General features: G+C 41.8%; 1 protein-coding gene and 1 long non-coding RNA gene across 2 annotated transcripts; one reads left to right on the top strand and one right to left on the bottom strand.

The window, feature by feature from the left end:
• Positions 1–405: 405 nt before the first annotated feature.
• LOC144588082 (uncharacterized) lies at positions 406–18,877 on the bottom strand. The gene is made up of 3 exons (XR_013543419.1): positions 18,799–18,877; positions 5,480–5,678; positions 406–5,226 (listed from the first exon to the last, which is right to left on the bottom strand). It is a non-coding gene; the product is annotated as an uncharacterized LOC144588082 (long non-coding RNA).
• Positions 5,501–19,004, top strand: LOC110091269 (transmembrane 4 L6 family member 1). The gene is made up of 5 exons (XM_078390121.1): positions 5,501–5,689; positions 10,425–10,490; positions 13,430–13,575; positions 17,286–17,472; positions 18,850–19,004. Exons 1-5 carry the CDS (start codon positions 5,501–5,503, stop codon positions 18,868–18,870), a joined length of 609 nt encoding a protein of 202 aa, XP_078246247.1. The 3' UTR covers positions 18,871–19,004.
• Positions 19,005–19,126: the final 122 nt, after the last annotated feature.

A 19,126-nucleotide genomic window follows, 5' to 3' on the forward strand; every position in this document is an offset into this window, starting at 1 on the left:
ATGGCTATAGTTGCCACATGCTCCTGGTTTTCAAACTGATTTCACAAAAATGATGGGTATTGTAGTTCTGTTTAAATTATAAGAACCATGTTTATTTTTTGTCTGTACATATAAATTAGCATATGTAATTTCATGCACATTAATATCTCCCCTTTTTAGGTTATCCTGTTTGGTGGTGTATGTCTTTCTTTCCTTTCCCTTTTTTGGATTGTGTGTCATGTGACCTCACTTTAACTACATACTGTTGAAAATGTTTTTGTCCTAAAGTTGCATTACAGTGAAGTAATGCAAAGAAGACAGGACTGGTCTACATTGGCTTTTTTGGACTGGGCAGGTAAGACTGAATAGGATTGCTTTGAGGTGCAATATGTCATTTGGTGTGATCTTTGCATCCAATGGTGTGTCTTCATGAACAAGCCCCAAGAGTTCACTAAATGGGCAATCAAACAGAAGAGAAAAATGGTGAGAGTGATGATGACTGGGGATGCTGGGGTTTCTGGGCCATCAAATCTGGAAAGAGACAGGTTGGGTGCAGATTTTACTACCCTGAGCTGAATAGAAAAATACCCAGCTGGAATAGGAGCCTTCATTGGGGTCTTGCATTGTAGTCCAGTCTGTTAAAGTGGGCAAGGGGTTGGTTTGGGATCCAGGGAACCATGGAAGTTAATGGATGGCTGGATGGCTCCCCAGATCAGCAGCAGCCAGTTCTCTGAGATTTCAGGGATAAAACCTAGGGCCAGGCAGAAGATCCTAAGAGGAGGCCCTTGTGATGTCACAGAGGCAGGGCAGGCAACGTTTCAGAGGAGTGTCGGGAGGATATTTTTTGCACTGAGCCTGTGAGCTCAAGTGCCAATGAGAATCGATAACAATGAGTGCCCAAGCTTTAAAACCACCTTACAGAGAAAAATAAAACCATTGACCCTGAGATTTGTGTCATCATCAGGAGACATGGAAAACCGTAAAAACCTTTCAAGCACTCGGAGACTGGGCACCTGTAGTTCTAATATTTGCCGTCACAACAAGTAACTTTTCCAAACTCTGTTTGCTAACCGACTTTCCTCCCCTCGCATAGGTCTGGTGTGAAAATAAAAGCAGATAGAGGAACCATGTTATGTCACTTGGATCACTTTTCATGAATTCAACAAATAAAAGCAACAATAATAAAGCCCACTCCGATCCTGGCCTTGTTAACTTTCTTTCCTTGTTAACATTAACTATGCACTTAATGCTCTTCTAACTTGGGGCTGGGTTGTGGCCTTACATAGACACTAAGGATTAGGGAGAATTTTGGCAGGCTTAATGTGATGCAACTTTTAAACAAGAATAATAACAACCCCTTACTGAAGGCAACTATTAGGAACACATGAAGCAGAATTTTTTTCTAAAGCACCCACTTACCTCAGCAAGGCTGACAAATTGGTAATCGTTTTTCTCCACCATCGTAATCCACTATAATCAAATTACAATGAGCCTCTTGAATCCATAATAATAATTATATCATTCTTACAGGATGCTTAATAAACAGTTCTCTTCCAGACAATTCCTTCTAAAGTAATGATTAATTTACCCTGACATTAAGTAACCTGTTCTTTCTTTCTTTCTTTCTTTCTTTCTTTCTTTCTTTCTTTCTTTCTTTCTTTCTTTCTTTCTTTCTTTCTTTCTTTCTTTCTTTCTTTCTTTCTTTCTTTCTTTCTTTCTTTCACTATAGCAAATGAAAATACCTTCTGTAGTTTTTTTAATAGTGCAGTTTCCCAGATATTTATATTCCTTTCCCTACGTATAGCACCTCCTGATGCAATTAAAATAATATTTTATTTTTTGAAAGGCAAAGGCACAGAAACAAGGCAGTGTGGATCAATATAACTAGGAGCAGTCATTGATCAGTGGAACACAGAATGTTTTCAGTGCCTTATAAATCAATAGTGCATGGTAACATACGCAAACACACCGAAACACAGACAACTCAGTCACATTGTAGAGTATTTTTTATCTTCCTTAATGGTGTGATTTAAAAAAAACAGTTTGCTCATTTTATTTGCTGGCTGACTGGCTTGCTTGAAATAACAACTCTCTAAATCCAAAAAGCTGAACATTTGTGCTGGATCTGGCAACAAGAACTTTGTTTTGAATTCACTCTCCTGAGCGCGCTGCTCCTGGTTGTTTTGATTGTCACATAAAGGGTAAGTGACTCTGCGCTGAAGCGTTTTAGACAACCTTGCTTTTCAAGTGCTTTAGATAAAAATGAGCAGTATATAGCTATGGTTTGTCTTGAACAAAAATGCTGAAATGAAAGGATGTATGTCAGAGTCATACTGCATAATCCATCTGAACTTTTTTTCTGGGTAAGGAAAGCACTGAAGTAGTTGGAACGGTACAGGGATATAATGATGCTTGTGTGTTGCACCCATTGATTTCAGTGGGGTTTGCACAAAAGTGCAAGATTCAGTCAAGTTCTCCTGTGTATAACACTTAAAACAGATTTATTGTTCTATGGGTTTTATGAATTATCAACCACTTCATCAGATGTATACAGTATAGCATTATCCAGAATGGTTTAGTACATGTACCATTACTATGGGCAGTGGGGGACGTTACCTTGCATCTGGCACAATGTGTCCCATTTGCACATTACGCATAAGGCACCCTGTGCTGAAACCACAGTCTGCTGCTACTGTGTCTCTCTCTCTCAAATATTGCACATATACCTGAAAAATGGGATGACATTTCATGCATCTGAGCAAGTGAACTATAAGCTGCCAAAGGTCATGTTACAATATATTTGTTAAGTCTTAAAGGTGCTTTGGTCTGCAGCAGACTAACAGATTTTCCACTTCAAAATCTTGCTGGTTTATGCCCTGTGTGAGTTTTCCACTTTGAGGATATAAATGAGCAGTTAGTTAGTTTTTGGATTACAACTCCCAGAATCCTCAGTGACCAGGATGGTGGGGCGATTTTGGGATTTGTAGTGTCAAAAGTAAATTTCTCTAATTTTGCAGATCAGACAATACATTAATAGCCTCTCTGACCTTGGTGCTGAAGGTAGAGAAAACCACATATATAACAATTCATTCTGGGAATGCTAGATCCAGATGACAACAAAGAGTAAAAACTAAGAGATCGCCCAGAGCAGGTAAACCAAAGTGTAATTTGTGATGACATATGGGTACATCTGAAATATAATTAAGTCACTTCCTTTTTAAATCTTAATGGGTATCGTGGTTCAAAGACAGGCGAAGCTCTGTCGGGTATGCTGGACAAAATGTATACGTGAAACCTGGAAATGGTTCGTTGAATTAGGTACTGAAGCCAACAGGGAGATTCAAGGGTGTACACATAACTCATCTCAACTCAACCATGCATATGCTGAATATTACAGTGGCCACAGCCCTGTTTCACAGAGTACAGTCCTCCAGACAACAGCCGTCTCTTTAATGGTATCCTCTGTTTGAAGAGTTATCCAGTTCAAGTACAGTTTAAAGATCAGGAACCTTAAGAAGAAAACACAAGGTTCTTGAATTTGCCCATACCAAAAAAAAAAAAAAAAAAAAACAAACACTTGAGAACAAAAAAGACACAGGTTTTTTTTCCATCTTGGCATTTCTATTTAAGACAGAAATATGATATGGTTATTATTTCCAAATTATGAGAATGTGTTATCATTTTTGTTATTGCTATTATTTCTTAGTGTGCATCCATGTGTATAAATTAGTGTGTTCAGTTTTCAATCCGAATCTCCTGAATGTCCTCTCTTGTCCTTCTTTTGGGGAATTAATTCATTTTCTCTTGGTCTCTTTCTCTTGTTGGAGATCCATTAGCGATGCTGTATCAACTGCGCACAAGGAAAGTGGAATCACATCTTTTGACCACACCTCCCCACATCCATGTGTTTGACATGGATGCACATACAGCTGTACATGTGTAGGTTGCCTCCAGAGGACTAGGAGCCCTGATTGCCTTAGGGTTTTGATCATGTGGCAGAGCTCTACATAGGTACAGTTGCACATAGATACCTCTTTTTCACACACTGGATTATCATGCATGTAGCCAGGGGGACAAACATTCATGATCTTACTGTTTCCTTTTGTGTGTCTGCAGTGAACACGTTATGGAACCTAACCCCCAAATTAATATGATATGTTGTGCACCAGACATGGCTTCAAAACAGTCTTCATGATTGAGAGGTGAAATAATAGACATCTTTTTCAGGTATCTGAAGAAACGGTCCCAAACCGTTGCTGCTGATTCTGCTGAGAAACGGGGTTCTTGGGATTTAGTCCACTCCTGTTTCCCTGCAAAACACTGTGCTTCCCATAAAAACAATTTCCCAAAAGAATTGGTGGGATTTTAACAGTGGCAGCTTTGGCAGCTGCGCCCTCAACAATTTGGGGGTTGAAGGTGGGCATCTTTTCAACTCCGTGTTGTTGTCCACCTCTCTCCTACACACCATGGATACACATGTTTCACTGAGCTAATGGAAGCAGTTTCCCCAAGAGTTTTCCTAGCTTCTTTTTTAAAAAATGAAGCTGAAGGGTCCTGCTGAATTGGAGAGAAGGAGGAAAGGAAGGGAACCGCCAAAAATTGGTTGAGACACCCTCCATCAACACGGATCTTTTCTGCCCCATGAAAGAAAGATCCTGGTTCCAATTCCCTCAACGCTTCTTTTGTAAGTGTGTTTCTTTCATCGTTAAGCTCTGATGTTGCAAAACGTATAATCCAGTAACAGACAGAGGGAGGTTTGCACAGAGTTGCAGAAAGTCAATGTGACCTCAGAGTGCCCATTGACCAGTGGAACAGTCCCTGAAAAAAGAACATCAATAACGCAGAGTGACATACGGCCTCAGTGCCTGCCAAATGGGAGTTTATTTGGGGTATTTCCTCATTCCTTGGTGGTAATTTCACCTGTTTGTTTAATATAAATCTTATTTCCAAAAGGTTTCTGGGTTTCTCTAAGGCTGGTACTTAATATATTCTACATTCCACTTGATAGCAACTAACCTGGCCCCAACGACCGATAAGAAATTTGGTGCACAGCCAGAAGAAGATGAATTATCATTGAAAGCTAACCATCACTTGTTGGCTTGATTTTTTTAAAGTGGTCTAATAAAGGTCTCACCTGCATTTGTACAAGTTAATAGGTTTTTTTTTTAATTATAACAGCAACTCCTCTGCCAAAAGGTGGTGTTCTGGCATTTTCTGATTGCTTTTGACTCCCATTCCTGTTTCCCCCTGTAATGGGAGGAAACAACACAGCTTTCAGTGTGGTTATGTTAGGAAAGTGTGAAGGCAAGAGGAGAAGGGGACGACAGAGGATGAGATGGCTGGACAGTGTCATCAAAGCGACCAACATGAATTTGATCCAACTCCGGGAGGCAGTGGAAGACAGGAGGGCCTGGCGTGCTCTGGTCCATGGGGTCACGAAGAGTCAGACACGACTAAATGACTAAATAACAACTTTTCTTTTTACTGCCTGTTTTCTTACCAAGGAGACACAGAGATATCCATGATGTGCCAAGGAAAGTGCTCAACGTGCAGCTGCTCCAAATGCATGGGGATAGCTCTGCTCCCCCTTGCTGTCTGCGCCATCATCTCCAATCTCCTTCTCTACTTCCCCAACGGAGAAGTGTTAGAAGCGCGGCGGATCACTGACTTGGTCTGGTTTTTCCACGGCATTCTGGGAGCTGGGATATTGGTAAGGGGGAAAAAGTCATTATTATAATACATGTTTCAGTGGTTTGCAATTATTTAAGGAAAGAATACATATTGTTAGGAAGGTATCTACATAAGGAAAAAATATTAATTTTATACCAAATAAAGGGTTGTTGTATCACTGAAGACTGGTGGCTCTAATGTCACAAGGTTGGTGAATCTATTCTGGGTTTCAGTTTTGATTTAAAATAAATTTCTTAAGTGTTGGGGCTGGCAGAGTTGGTGTGAGGAAAAGTTGAGTGGAGGTTTAATTCAAATAAAAATTAAACTTCCTCTAATTACACAGAGGATGAAATGGTTAGATCACAAACCTACAAAGCAGACTGAGCTACAGTCTCCCTCAGTAGACCATCCTGCATTTGTTAGTTCACCTCAACTGGCACTTATTGTTTCAATACAATAGCAACGAAAAAGAATAAAATGTTTCAGTTTACTCACACTTCTTCTTATATAAAAACAAACGTATTGTGTGGAAATGTTTACTTGTTACATCACTAAGATTAACTGGTTAATTTGCTTCATTAGTAACTAACTGACTGGTTACATAGCTACCTTCACTCTAATTGTTCACTTCTGACTCCATAACTAACACTGATAGAACACTAACTGAACTCTGACTGGAAAAAAGCAAGAAAAAGAACTGTGTCGTATAGAGTGAACAATTGACTGTTACTGAGTTGACCGATAGTCCAGAAAAGTTCCTCTCAGCTAAAACCTCTTAAAGGCACCATATGAAGTTGCCATATTTCCAACAGAAGCAACTATATTTTAGGGGAAGACTTTAGCACTAGAGAGGGGAACCAACTGGTTTTTCCAGGTTCGTCCCAGTTTGTAAAGATAGCAGCACAGGTGCTACTGCTCCCCTCCCTGCCTCCTCTCACTCAGTCAGCCACTCACCAGGCTCAGCTTGCTTGTGTTTTCCATCTCCTCAACTGATCTTCCAGTCTTGGCAACAGCTCAGGCTTCTCTGCCCCGCCCTCTTGGCTGATCACCCACTCAGACAAAGGGGCGGGGCAGAGAAGTCTGTGCTCTTGCTCTTGACTGGGAGATTAGCTGAGGAGGTGGGAAAAGCAAGCCAGCTGGGCCTGGTGAGTGGCTGTTTGAGCCAGAGGAGGCAAGGAGAGAAGGCTGCTGCCTTCATGAACTGGGACGAACCAGGATGAACCAGTTCGTGCCCATCTCTATTTAACACCACGGATAACTCTCTCTCTCTCTCTCTCTCTCTCTCTCTCTCTCTGTGTGTGTGTGTGTATAAAAGCAAACATTTTTTCAAAACAAACTAGCCAGCAAACAATGCATATTTAGGATTGTTGCTTCTTAGTGAAAGATATATCTTCGTCACAACTCATGATTTTCGTGACCTATATATTTTGCATTTAGCATGCAATCATTTGTGAGTTCTAACTGGAAAGTAATGCCAGCTAATTTTGCAAGTTTCCTGGCTAAGGCTCAAATTAGGAAACCATGCTAATCATAGTGAATGCACATTTCCCTTAATGCCTAATGTTAACATTTGTAACTAGTACATGTTGCACTGAAAGATCCTGGGGCCAAAAAACGACTTTCCTTGGATCTTGGAGGACAATACCCATGACCCCAATTTTTTTTTTCTTAAGAAAATTAAATTTTTAACCTTACGATGCCCAATCATGCCCTCTAGTGGCCATTAAAATATGGTGGTGCAGAGTACAGTACTGAGTACCACTCAAAACGCTACTAAATTGGACAGATGCTGGAGGGCAGAGGTATAGTTGGAGGTCCGCCCTTCCTCGGGGGGAGGAGGCCGCATGTTGCCCAACCAGTGTTTTAGAGAAAACAGATCAATCACAAAGGCTTTTAAAATTTCTTTCTCTTTTTTTAAAGCTGCCTGAGGCCAATCATAAAATTTATTGGTACCTGGGGTAGAAATCCATCCTTTGATTCACCAGGATGAGCACAAGGGCCCCAAATGTTAAAGTGGTGTAGTTTGAAGTGAAAGAAGCAGTGTTGCTAAGACCATTATGTAGACATTCTAAAATTACCTAACTATGCCTAAAACAAAAGCATTAGCATGAAAGAAGCATGGATTGTAATCTAATTCAGAATGTGAAAGCTCTAAAGAGATATAGCCTAAGGTCGTGATGACTGTGGTTACACATAGACAAGAAGGAACAGTATGGGAGGAGGAGAGTCCATCGATCTCACAATGACAACAGCACTTTGAAAGTAGTTATTGACCCCCAGTGTGGTACTGCAATTAAAGGATGTTCTTCCCCCGTAAATGGCATGCGCCCACAGATTACCAGTGTTTTATTTCGGCAACTAGCCTTGACCGTTTGCACTGTAACACTACCAGGTCGATGTTAAGTATCTGCAGATACTTTATTGCTTCTCTCCTACCCTGTTTTCCCAAAAATTATACCTAACCTGAAAATATTCCCTGGTATGATTTTGCAGGATGCTCGTAATATAAGCTCTACCCCAAAATTAAGTCCCAGTTAAGTGAAACCCCATCTTCCACCATCGTGCAGCATTGTGCAGCAACCAGAAAAAGATGACATGACTATATTTGAATAAATGTAGATTGTTGTAGATGAAAAAAAAAATATAACATCCCCTGAAAATCAGCCCTAATGTGTTTTTTTTGTGGAGCAAAAATTAATATAAGACCCTGTCTTATTTTCGGGAAAACATGGTAGGACCCTAGAAAAGATTTCTTAAGATTTGAGTGCCACTCTTAACTCTTAATTCATAAAGAAGAGGGGACATCACTAGAAAGAACAGAAAATGTGTTAGTGAATATAAATACACTGGCTGTAATCCTGTTTGCACAACTATACCTGTAGAAGGCTGATGATGTCATTGACAGAAGGCAATCTTTTCCCTATTTCAGTCCCACAGGTCCCATTGTTCCGATGTAATCCCTTTCATTGTTTTGAAACCACGGAAGCCACTGAATGAGAGGAGGAAGTCTTTAATTCCGGCTTCTGATGATCATGCCATCAGCCTTTCATGAGTGCAGTTGTGCAAACTGGATTTCAGCCACAATGTCCAGAAAATCTTGATACAATCTAGAAGAATGCTTCATATTTAGTAGACTTCAGTCTAGATGGGTGGGGTATAAATTAAATAAATAAATACGTAAATAAATATTGCAGACTGATGAGTAAAGGCATTCTTGTTCTTTTTCAAGTCTTTTTGGACTTAGTGTCTTATTTCTGTAACATAGGATGAAACAGGATATATTATTGGATTTGTAAAAGAATATATCAAATTGTCTCCCCACCCCCTTACATTAAATTCTACTCTTTTTTAAAAAAATTGATTGTCATTTTATTTTATTATTTTTGGGAAGATGCACCATTCAGTGTGTGGTATCCTCAACAGGCAAGCACTTAGGAAACACAATAAAGCTGCCTCTTTATACTCATTGTTCTTAGCTTCAAATATTATCTTTTAATGATGTTAACCACCATTGTATTCTCATTGTTTTCAACTTTGAATATTGTCTCTCAGTGTTGTAAACGTACTTGGGTCCTTTTCAAGGAGAAAGGAGGGGTATGAAGAAAGAGAGAGAGAAATAGCATATAATAGTAGAAACCACAAGCTTTCTCTAAAAAACAAGGAGAATTATACTGTAAAAAGTTACTTTTTTGAACGACAGTGTGCAGAATCCTCCAGAATCTGGAAGCTGCTGTCTAAAAATAATTATTGCCTTCCCAGACTTTGGAATTTTATAAAGAAAGCACAGTATTTTGCTCTTTGAGTCAAAATAACTGAAGACACACCTCTCCTCTATAACATGTATAGATGCTGACATGCATCAAAGTCAAATCTTACTTCTGCACTGGCCCTGGGGGATCATCCTCCACACATGAGAGTAACAGGCTAGTACACATAAGAGCTTACTGGCAGTGTAGTCCAGACCTTATTCATAACAGAAAACTGGGAGTTGTGGGGGGTGAGTTGCCATGACTGCCTTTCAATATTTGCTACCTGAGGCATTTATCTCAGTCTGCCAAGAATCTTATTGGAATACACAACTGTGTAACAGCAATTGTACGAACAATAGGCAACAGGTGGTTTCCTATCAGTTCCAGGTCCCATAGTGAGGAAATAGCTGGATGCAGCAGACTTTGGAAAAGAGAAGCAGCAATCTTGCCACTGTTCTTCCTGAGTTCCCTCTGTCAGAAGATACCACTGCACATGTCACACAGCCTGTCTTGCATCCCCAAAATTAGCTCACTGCCTTTGGGTATAATGGAGAGCTCAACCTGTCCCATTGCTGGTGTTGAAGCTCAACTGCCAGTCAAGATGGCTTCTGGGAAATGAATTTTCCTTTGCCTCTGACGGCAAAGTGTCTTGGGTTAGCCTTGGCTGTCTTTAACCGTATATTATCCCTATAACTTACCACTCTTTAGGAGCCTTCAAGATGAAACATCTTGTAGCCTTTTTGTAGATATCCAGTATGGTGTGGTAGATAGAGTTAAGGGTTAGGACTCAGGAGACCTGGGTTTGAATTTCCACTTGGCCACTTATGGGGAGGGAGCCCTGGTATAACCACTCCTTAAATATTTCACTTGCCTCAAAAGCCCTCTTAAGGTCACTATAAGTCAGTTCCTACTTAATGGCACATAACAGATCATGGTTCCTTGGCAAGAATCCACCCCACAGGATATTTTGAAAGCCTTTAAAAGGGCTGCATTTGCAATAATCATTTAACATTGCTTTGTTCACAGGTTTTCTTGCCAGCCTTTATGATGGTGGGCGCAGGTGGAGCAGGACGTTGTTCTAACAAATGTGGGGTAAGCAACACTTTGCAAACTGGGTTGCATCTGAAGAAATGGACTGCAGTTCACTAAAGCTTAGACCAAATAACATGTTAGCATTTCAGGGGCTACAAAATATTGGAGGTGGGGGCCTGGCTTTTGCCTCAACAGACTAGCTTGGGTAGCCCTCTGGATATTTTTTTTATAAACTAGGGGAAGCAATCTCATTGAAGGGTGGGCAGAACACCTTAAGTGGGACATAAGGAGGTAATAAGATATAAAAGCATAACAGGTAGAAGAAAAGATTTCGGTTTGAAGAGAGAGGGGCTGAGGCCCATTTCCCCAGAGGTGGCACACGCAAGGGAGAAGAACTACAGGAGGAGGAATGTGACCCAAAAGACGAATAATCACATTACATTTTTATTAGTTGTATTAGTATTAGTTAGTTTGATTTTTTGTGGAGGTAGATCAGAACGCTGTAGCATATAGAGCAGGGGTGTCCAACCTTTCACCTTCCCTGGGCCACATTAGAAGATAAAAATTTGGTTTGGGCCACACATAAATTTGGTTTGGGCTGCATGGGGGGCCGTCAGCTGCGATCTCAGACAGCAGAGGCTGCCAGCTTCGACTCCGGTGGCTTTATGGGGACTGGAGTGGGTCCACCTATTGACAGGGACAGCGCAATGCAGTCACGCAGCCCCCCTCTCCCCTCCCTCTCCTTCCTTCCCTCCCTCCCTCTCTCCCCCCCTACCGTTGTGACGTGCCAGCATTCCAGCTGCAAGCGCCGGCAGTGTAACTTGAAACTTTGGAATTTCTTTAAAAATAAAAAATTGCACTGGGCCGCATTACGAGCTGACCTGGGCTGCATGTGGCCCACAGGCCGTAGGTTGGACAAGCCTGATATAGAGTGTTGGAAAACGACCTGAGACATGGGTTTAGTTCTCTGTTCAGCCATGAAAACCCATGGGGCAAGAGGGAGGTGGTGGTTTCCACAGGTAAACCACTTCTTAATCATCTCATATACCTTGAAAATCATATTAGAATTGCCAGACACCGGAAACAAGGTGACATGTTATAACAATAAAGAGCATAGACACAGTGGGCTTCTTCTGAGGAAGCCCTTCTCTCTGTCCTATCCCTGACACAGGTTCAGTTGGTGCTGATGTGAGAAGAGAGCCTTCTCAGCTGTGGCTCCTAGGTTGTGGAATGTCCTCCCTCATGAGGCCATTTCCTCTTTCCTCAGGCAAAACCCTTCCTTTTTATGCAGCCCTTTAAGTGACTTGGACAAATAGCAGCCCTTATGGGATGCTACGTACAGTATACTGAATTGAATTGAGTATGTTTTTATGAGTTCGTAAATTGTCTTTTTTTAGCATTGTTCTTTAAATTTTAATATTATATTTTACTGTATTTTAAAACTGTGCCTATAAAGTTATTTTAACTGAGTGTGAGGCCCCTTGAATACCCTAAAAGGAGAAAGGCAGCATATATCAGTCAACCAATCAATCAAACAAATTTATTTTTCTGCCCAAATCACATAAACCTCAAAACATTTTTACTACTAATTTATTCATTTATGTCTTGGAATAATATTCCACGCCCCATCCAGTGAAGTCAAGGCATCATTCATAGTTGTCCTCTTTTCCCCTGTATCGCCCCAACAGCTCTCTTAGGTAGGAGAGGCAAGTGGATGATTAAACCAAGTGAAGCCCCTTCACGTGATTTTCCACCACTATCATACACAGCTGTCACCTATATCTTAATCAAATTGTACTCCTCACCAGCTTCCCTTTTTAATAGAGACAGATAGAAGAATAGAGAGTGTCAGAGCTATCAAGGGGGAAAGCATGGGAAAGGAAAGGAAGACGGTGGTTGAAATCCTGTCCCTCAGCATTGTAAGTCTCGCCAAAGTAGGCCCCTTGAATCAGTGGGGATGTGGTGAGTCAGCTCCTCCATACGTTCCATTGATTCAAATGGCACTACTTTAGTTGTTGCTTCTTTTAGCATACTGTAGTAAGTTGTGACTAGAGTTGTTGTTGTTTAGTCATTAAGTCATGCCCAACTCTTTGTGACCCCATGGACAAGAGCACATCAGGCCCTCCTACCTTCCACTGCCTCCTGGAGTTTGGTCAAATTCATGTTGGTCACTTCGATGACACTTTCCAACCATCTCATCCTCTGTCGTCCCCTTCTCCTCTTGCCTTCACACTTTCCCAACATCAGGGTCTTTTCCAGGGAGTCTTCTTTTCTCATGAGATGACCAAAGTATTGCAGCCTCAGCTTCAGGATCTGTCCTTCGAGTGAGCACTCAGGATTGATTTCCTTCAGAATGGATAGGTTTGAGACTCTCAAGAGTCTCCTCCAGCACCACAATTCAAAAGCATCAGTTCTTCAGCTGTCAGCCTTCTTTACGGTCCAGCTCTCACTTCCGTACATCACCACAGGAAAAACCATAGCTTTGACTATGTGGACCTTTGTCAGCAAGGTGAGGTCTCTGCTTTTTAAGATGCTGTCTAGGTTTGCCATCACTTCCCTCCCAAGAGAAAGGCGCCTTTTAATTTTGTGGCTGCTGTCACCATCTGCAGTGATCATGTGACTAAAGTAGGCCCATTTAAACCAATAGTACCTATGGAGGAGTTAGCTCATCAACTCCTCACTGATTCAGTGGGTATATATAGGGCAACATACTATGCTAAGCAACAGGATTTCAACCAGTGGAGTAGAGAAGGAGCTGCTGTTGCCACACAGCAAAGGAGAGGAGGACAGCAGTGGTAGGTGGCAGAATTAGGCATACGAAGCTGGCCAATGAGATAAGAGACCAGATGTTGTGGGGTGCTCTCCAGCAGGAGGAACTGTCCTGTCAGCTGATGTGGTGCCTGGTTCTGCCTAAGGGTAGTCGCTGGCTCTGTCAAACACTGTGCACCACACTAGCTCTCAAATGTGTGTTTGCTTCTGAGGTTTCTTTTGTCTTTCAGATGATGCTCTCTCTGGTCTTTGCTGCACTTGGAGCTGCTGGTGGACTGTACTGCGTGACGATCTCATCCTTGGGGTTAATTAGCGGTCCTCTGTGTGATATTGGTGATGAGGTATACGTCTATCCTTTCCGGAATGACACTTTGGCGTGAGTATGATGGAGGCTCTTTCCCACAACTCTGACATCTGTGTAAAATAGATCCAATAGCAGAAAAGACAGAACTGGCAACACCCCTCAACACCCCCAGATCTTTTGTTCACCCATTTCTCATGCACTATAGCAAGCAGGACTCTGAGACTACTTGAAAGCAGCTGAAAGAATTATGATGGAGGGGCATGATGAGCCAGAGGAGAAACTATATCTGTCAAATGTCCTGAAGTAGTGATGAATTTGGAAGGATACAATAATTCCTGGTCTCCAGAAACACATTTTCTTAGTTCTGGGTTGTTCTTCTGCATCTGGATGAGATCATGTTTAAGAAAGCTGCCAAAAGTCAGTCAGTCAGCTGTCAATTTATATCACAGGATCTCAGGGCAGGTTATAGAGCAAAATATAACTTATAGCAAAAATTTGCCTGGTTAAACCTGCGATTTTGGGTTGTGTGTGGAGTAGCCTTTGACAGGCAGCAAAATGTTTGGGGTTGACCAAGTTCTGCAGGAAGGTTTGAGGCCACCTGAGTCTCTTGTTTTCGTGTTTGAAAGATTTTATAGGTCCTGTATAGGTCCACTTCAGACACACTGTGATTTGACTGTTGGACCATGCCTTAGTCTCCTATGGTTAAGTATAAAGGTAAAAAACAAAAAACAACCACCTACTGCTATGCCTGCTTCATGTCCCTGGCAGAAGAAGCCCCTGGAAATTCACAAGTGATGCCTAAAACATCTCTGTACCTGCTAGCCAAACCTTCTCAGTCCCTGTTCTTCTCATGTCAAATAGAAAAGTCTGAAGTGGGTTTCTGTGCCCATTAATTTGAGTGAAGGTAGAAACCTCTGTTGATCAAGAACTCTTCGCAACAAGGAACCCAGATCACAATTTCTGATCACATGGAAACTGTTACAAATATTTATTAATAAATATTCCTATCTACCCCCTCAATGGGCAACCATGCATTTCACACATGGCTAAAATCCAGTAGCAAGTTGCAACTAGAGTAGAGCCATTGAACCAGTGTGACTCACATAGGTGTTAACACAACACTGATTCAATAGGCTTGCTCTAGTTGTTACTTACTATTGGATTTCAGTCATTATGTCCCTTTGAGACGTTACACTTGGCCACCAAACTGGAAGTGGGAATCGCTGTTTCCCATTCTGATTTGGACTGACTTCTGGTGGAGGCAAATTATGGCCTGTGCTAACCATACAGTGATGTATCTGATGTCAGGGGTAGTAAATCTGTTGTGTTTGATTTAGCTGAAGCTTTATAAGAGCTATCCAAAATATAGAATATTATTCTTCGGATATATTCAGGACCTTGGACAGATCCACTAATAGAAGGACCACCAGCCTCCTCTTCAATGATGATAAGAGAAATTGGGAAAGAGGAATTATGAGTGTAAGAGGTGAGGAGAAGACATGGAAGGAGCACACAAGGCCAACACATGGGCACAAACAACTAAATCTGAATTATCCTTTGCCTGTGATGTCTGACCTTGCTCACAGAGTAAGAATCTACCTAGAACAGAAGCAGGAAGACTTTGAGCTTCCATGATCTACTTTGACTACAAGACCCACCAAATGAAGAAGCCATGAGGAAAACAGTAGCTGAGAGGAGGCAGAAGATCACATATTTAAATTATTAAGCTAATGTTTTCACCATTAGAACTAAATCCTACAACACAACCATTGCTCCTGAATTTCACCCCATGTTTTTCTTCAATTTATATAGCCTCATTTAGAAGCGGGAGGGAGGGAGGGACTCTGTTGCTATTAGGAGCTGAGGGTCAAAATCTTTTGGTGAGCTACAACCAATTCCACACAAATCTACCAGAGGATTTTGGTAGGTGGTCCTGAGCTACCTGCTGCTTTCTCCTAATTTACGATACCGATTTTCACTTTTAAAATATAGATCAAAACTACTGTAATATATGCACACATTTTGAAAAAAAGAATGTTGTCCAGTTAATGGAAGTAATTTCTTCGTCCAACCAAAGTTTATTTAATTTATCAGTGCCTGAAAATAATGAATTAAATGTTATTAGATGGTAGATTCTAGACACCAAATTCTAGGTAGGGAATTCTTCTTTAAGAATTTCAAAAGCAGGAAGGCACTGCATGAATGTGTGTGCAACATGAGCTGCACTGGTCAATAAGAGATGGAAGTGTTGACACTCCCAGCGACCCCCACCCCAATATGTATTACAGGCAATATTCCATGCCCAGGAACAAGAAGATCTGCCACATCTATTTTTCTGGCAATCACATTTTTTAAAACCTTGACTTCTTCCTGTCCGAAAATAGCAAATTTAAGTTAAGTTACAACTCTCCCCTTCGTGTACCAGCTAAGATCTGTACAGAGCGTGGAGAGGACCACGTTGCTCCTTTGGCATATAGGTAGTAAAGCCGAGAAGCCTATCAGAAAAATGGGGTGGCCACCTTAATTCAGTACTAACATAGTTGGACAAACAAGGAATCAAACTCAGGTGTTTTTTTTAGTGTTATACATCCCAAGTGCTGTTTGTTGGTGAGCAAATCTGTTTGCCCCCATTTCTCTCAGATTCAGATTTGTTAAATCACAAGTTCTGCCAATCTGATTATGAAGAAATGGGTAATTTTTTTTAGCACAAGAACACTGGAACAAAACTTTCCGCCATCCCTGTCCACACGCTGTTTCTAGGAAAAGAAGAGACCTAGTAAGGCATATAATCCCAGTCTAAAAGGGTGTGCGTGCATACGGAGGGCGTCTGCTGTAACTCCGAGAGGCAAGAAGTAGGGAAATAAGTGAAAAGTAATTCTACAGAGACTTTTGAGTATTTGATGGAAAGGTCTACTTACTTCGGGATGCAGCTTGAAAAAGTTATTTTGGATTACAACTACTACATTCCCCTACCTCGGTGGTAAGGTAACAGTGTTCTGTGTCTAGTCGTGCTGGCCACGTGACCACAGAAACTGTCTTCGGGAAAAATGCTCTCTCTATGGCTTGGAAATTGAGATGAGCACCGTGCCCTAGAGTTGGACACGACTGGACTAAATGTCAAGGGCAACCTTTACCTTTACTAGCACAGCCAACACCCATGTTGGATGGGGGATTCTGGGACTTAGCATTAATTATACAATGACAGCTCTAATGCCTATACATTTCTTAAGAAGAGTTATCTCTAGAGATGGGAAACGAACCAGTTTATCCCAGTTGGTGCTGGTTCATGAAGGCGACAGCACAGGTGCTGCTGCTCCCCTCCCCAACTCCTCAGTGACTCGCCACACTCAGCTTGCTTTCTTTCTCCACCTCCTCGGCTAATCTCCCAGTCACAAGCAAGAGCACAGACATGTCTGCCCCACCCTTTTGTCTGAGTGGCAGCTCAGCCAAGAGGGCAGGGCAGTGAAGCCTGAGCTCTTGCCAAGACTGGAAGATCAGTTGAGGAGGTGCAGGAAGCAAGTACGCTGGGCCTGGTGAGGGGCTGATTGAGCCAGAGGAGGCTAGGGTGGGAAGCAGCAGCACCTCTGCTGACACCTTTATGAACTGGGATGAACTGGGATGACCAAATTCTTGCCCATCTCTATTTATCTCTGCACTTAGCCTTGACTTTGCCTTCCCCCCTCCCCCCCCCAACCTTGGAGACAATACTTTAGATCTAACCAATGAAGTATTTCTAAATGAAAAGTTCTAACAAAAGTTTACGTCAACCTCTCTCTTTGCAGAAACAATTATTTGTTTAATCAGACTAACTGGAGCATTTGCAAAAAACCAGAAAACATCATCCTCTGGAACATCGTGTTGTTTTCCCTCCTCCTGGCTATTGGTACAGCTGAAGTGGTCCTCTGCCTCGTCGAAGTTGTCAAGGGCCTCATCGGATTCTTATGCAGCTCATGCTTGAGGGAAAGAAAGGTGAGGGGATGGCTTGTGTACTCAGCACACCACGGGGGTCTGCACTTGAAGCAGAGGTTCAGCAGAGTTGGGAAAAGCAATGACACCAACTGGGCAGGAAGTCAAGAATGACTCTTGCAGAATGAGCAGAAGGTTCCTTTTCATCTTGGAAACTGCTGCTCTGTTTATTGCTTCTGTGTGGTGCAATGGGGTAAATTTAATTTGCTCCTTTTTGATCATTGGGAAGACAGAAAGAACTTGAAGGGGTAATCATCTAAAACGGCAGGCTTTCCCCATCCTTGCCCAAAACACAACCTTCTAAATCAGTGCTTCCCAACCCGGGTTCCCAGATGTTCCACAGCTCCTGGAAATCCTGGCCAGCACAGCTAGTGGTGAAGTTTCCAGGAGTTTTAGTCCAAGAACATCTGGAGACCCAAAGCTGGGAACCACTGTTCTAAATATATCTAAACTAGACAGTTATAGCACTTTGAATACATGGATCCTTCCTATAGAATCCTGGGAATGTGCAGTTTGGTGAGATACGTACAAGCCTTTCCCAAGAATTTCCCAAGCAAGATTCTGGAAGTTCAGCTGAAAAACACACACCTGCAGACAACTTCATTTCACTCACCTGGAAAAGGTGGTGCAGACAGGCTGGGGTGGAGAGTGAAGTTCAGCACTATGGCACCTCCTACAGTACTAAATTTCATGTGAGCAACCAGAGTTAATAAAAGTAAAGGTAAAAGTTCCCCTTGACATTTAGTCCAGTCTTGTCCGACTCTAGGGCCCAGTGCTCATCCCCGTTTCCAAGCCGCAGAGCCAGCGTTTGTCCATAGACAGTTTCTGTGGTCACGGCCAGCGCTACTAGACACAGAACACCATTACCTTCCCACTGTGGTGGTACCTATTTATCTTCTTGCATTTTACATGCTTTCGAACTGCTAGGTTGGCAAGGAGCTGGGAGAAGCAACGGGTGCTCACTCTGTCGCGTGGATTCAATCGTACGACGGCTGGTCTTCTGACCTTGCAGCACAGAGGCTTCTGCACTTTGCTACCAAATAAACAAAAACAAAGCCTCCAACAGAAAAATCAAGCAGGGGAATGGTTTTTAGTTTTTCATAAAGAGTTTTTTTTTTACAGATTTCCCATGAAAAGTAGTTTTCTTATGAGAAGAAAGTGGTTTATAAAAAGGGAGTTTGGATGTGAATCTTGGTATATCCTGTGCTCGTTTGCAAATAAGTGCACTATTGGTGCATCTGGAAGAGGTCTGTCAACAAAATGTCCTTAAATACACTGACCTTGTGAAGAATTTAGGATTTTTAATTTTCTGGTCAAAATGCTGATTACCTTCTTAAGAAAAAATGATAACTTGCACTTCCCTCTTTTTCTTGTTTGCAGACTGATATTGGAGGAATGTGACCAGCCTATGAAGAAGACAGAATGAAAGGAGCAGTTGGCCCATACGTGTACAGTCAGAATAGTGTGCATTGCTGTATATATTTATAGGAACAAGAGATGTGGTGAATGCTCATAACTACAGAAATAATCCAAAACTGGAAAAAGTTATGTATCTATATATAAAGATAATTATTGTAAAGCTAGGAGGAAGTGGTGTATGCAAGGCTGGCTGAAAAATCTGACACATTAAGTATCTTGCTACTTATTGTTGCTTGCA

This window comes from Pogona vitticeps, chromosome 3, assembly GCF_051106095.1.
Source record: "Pogona vitticeps strain Pit_001003342236 chromosome 3, PviZW2.1, whole genome shotgun sequence".
Taxonomy (NCBI): domain Eukaryota; kingdom Metazoa; phylum Chordata; class Lepidosauria; order Squamata; family Agamidae; genus Pogona; species Pogona vitticeps.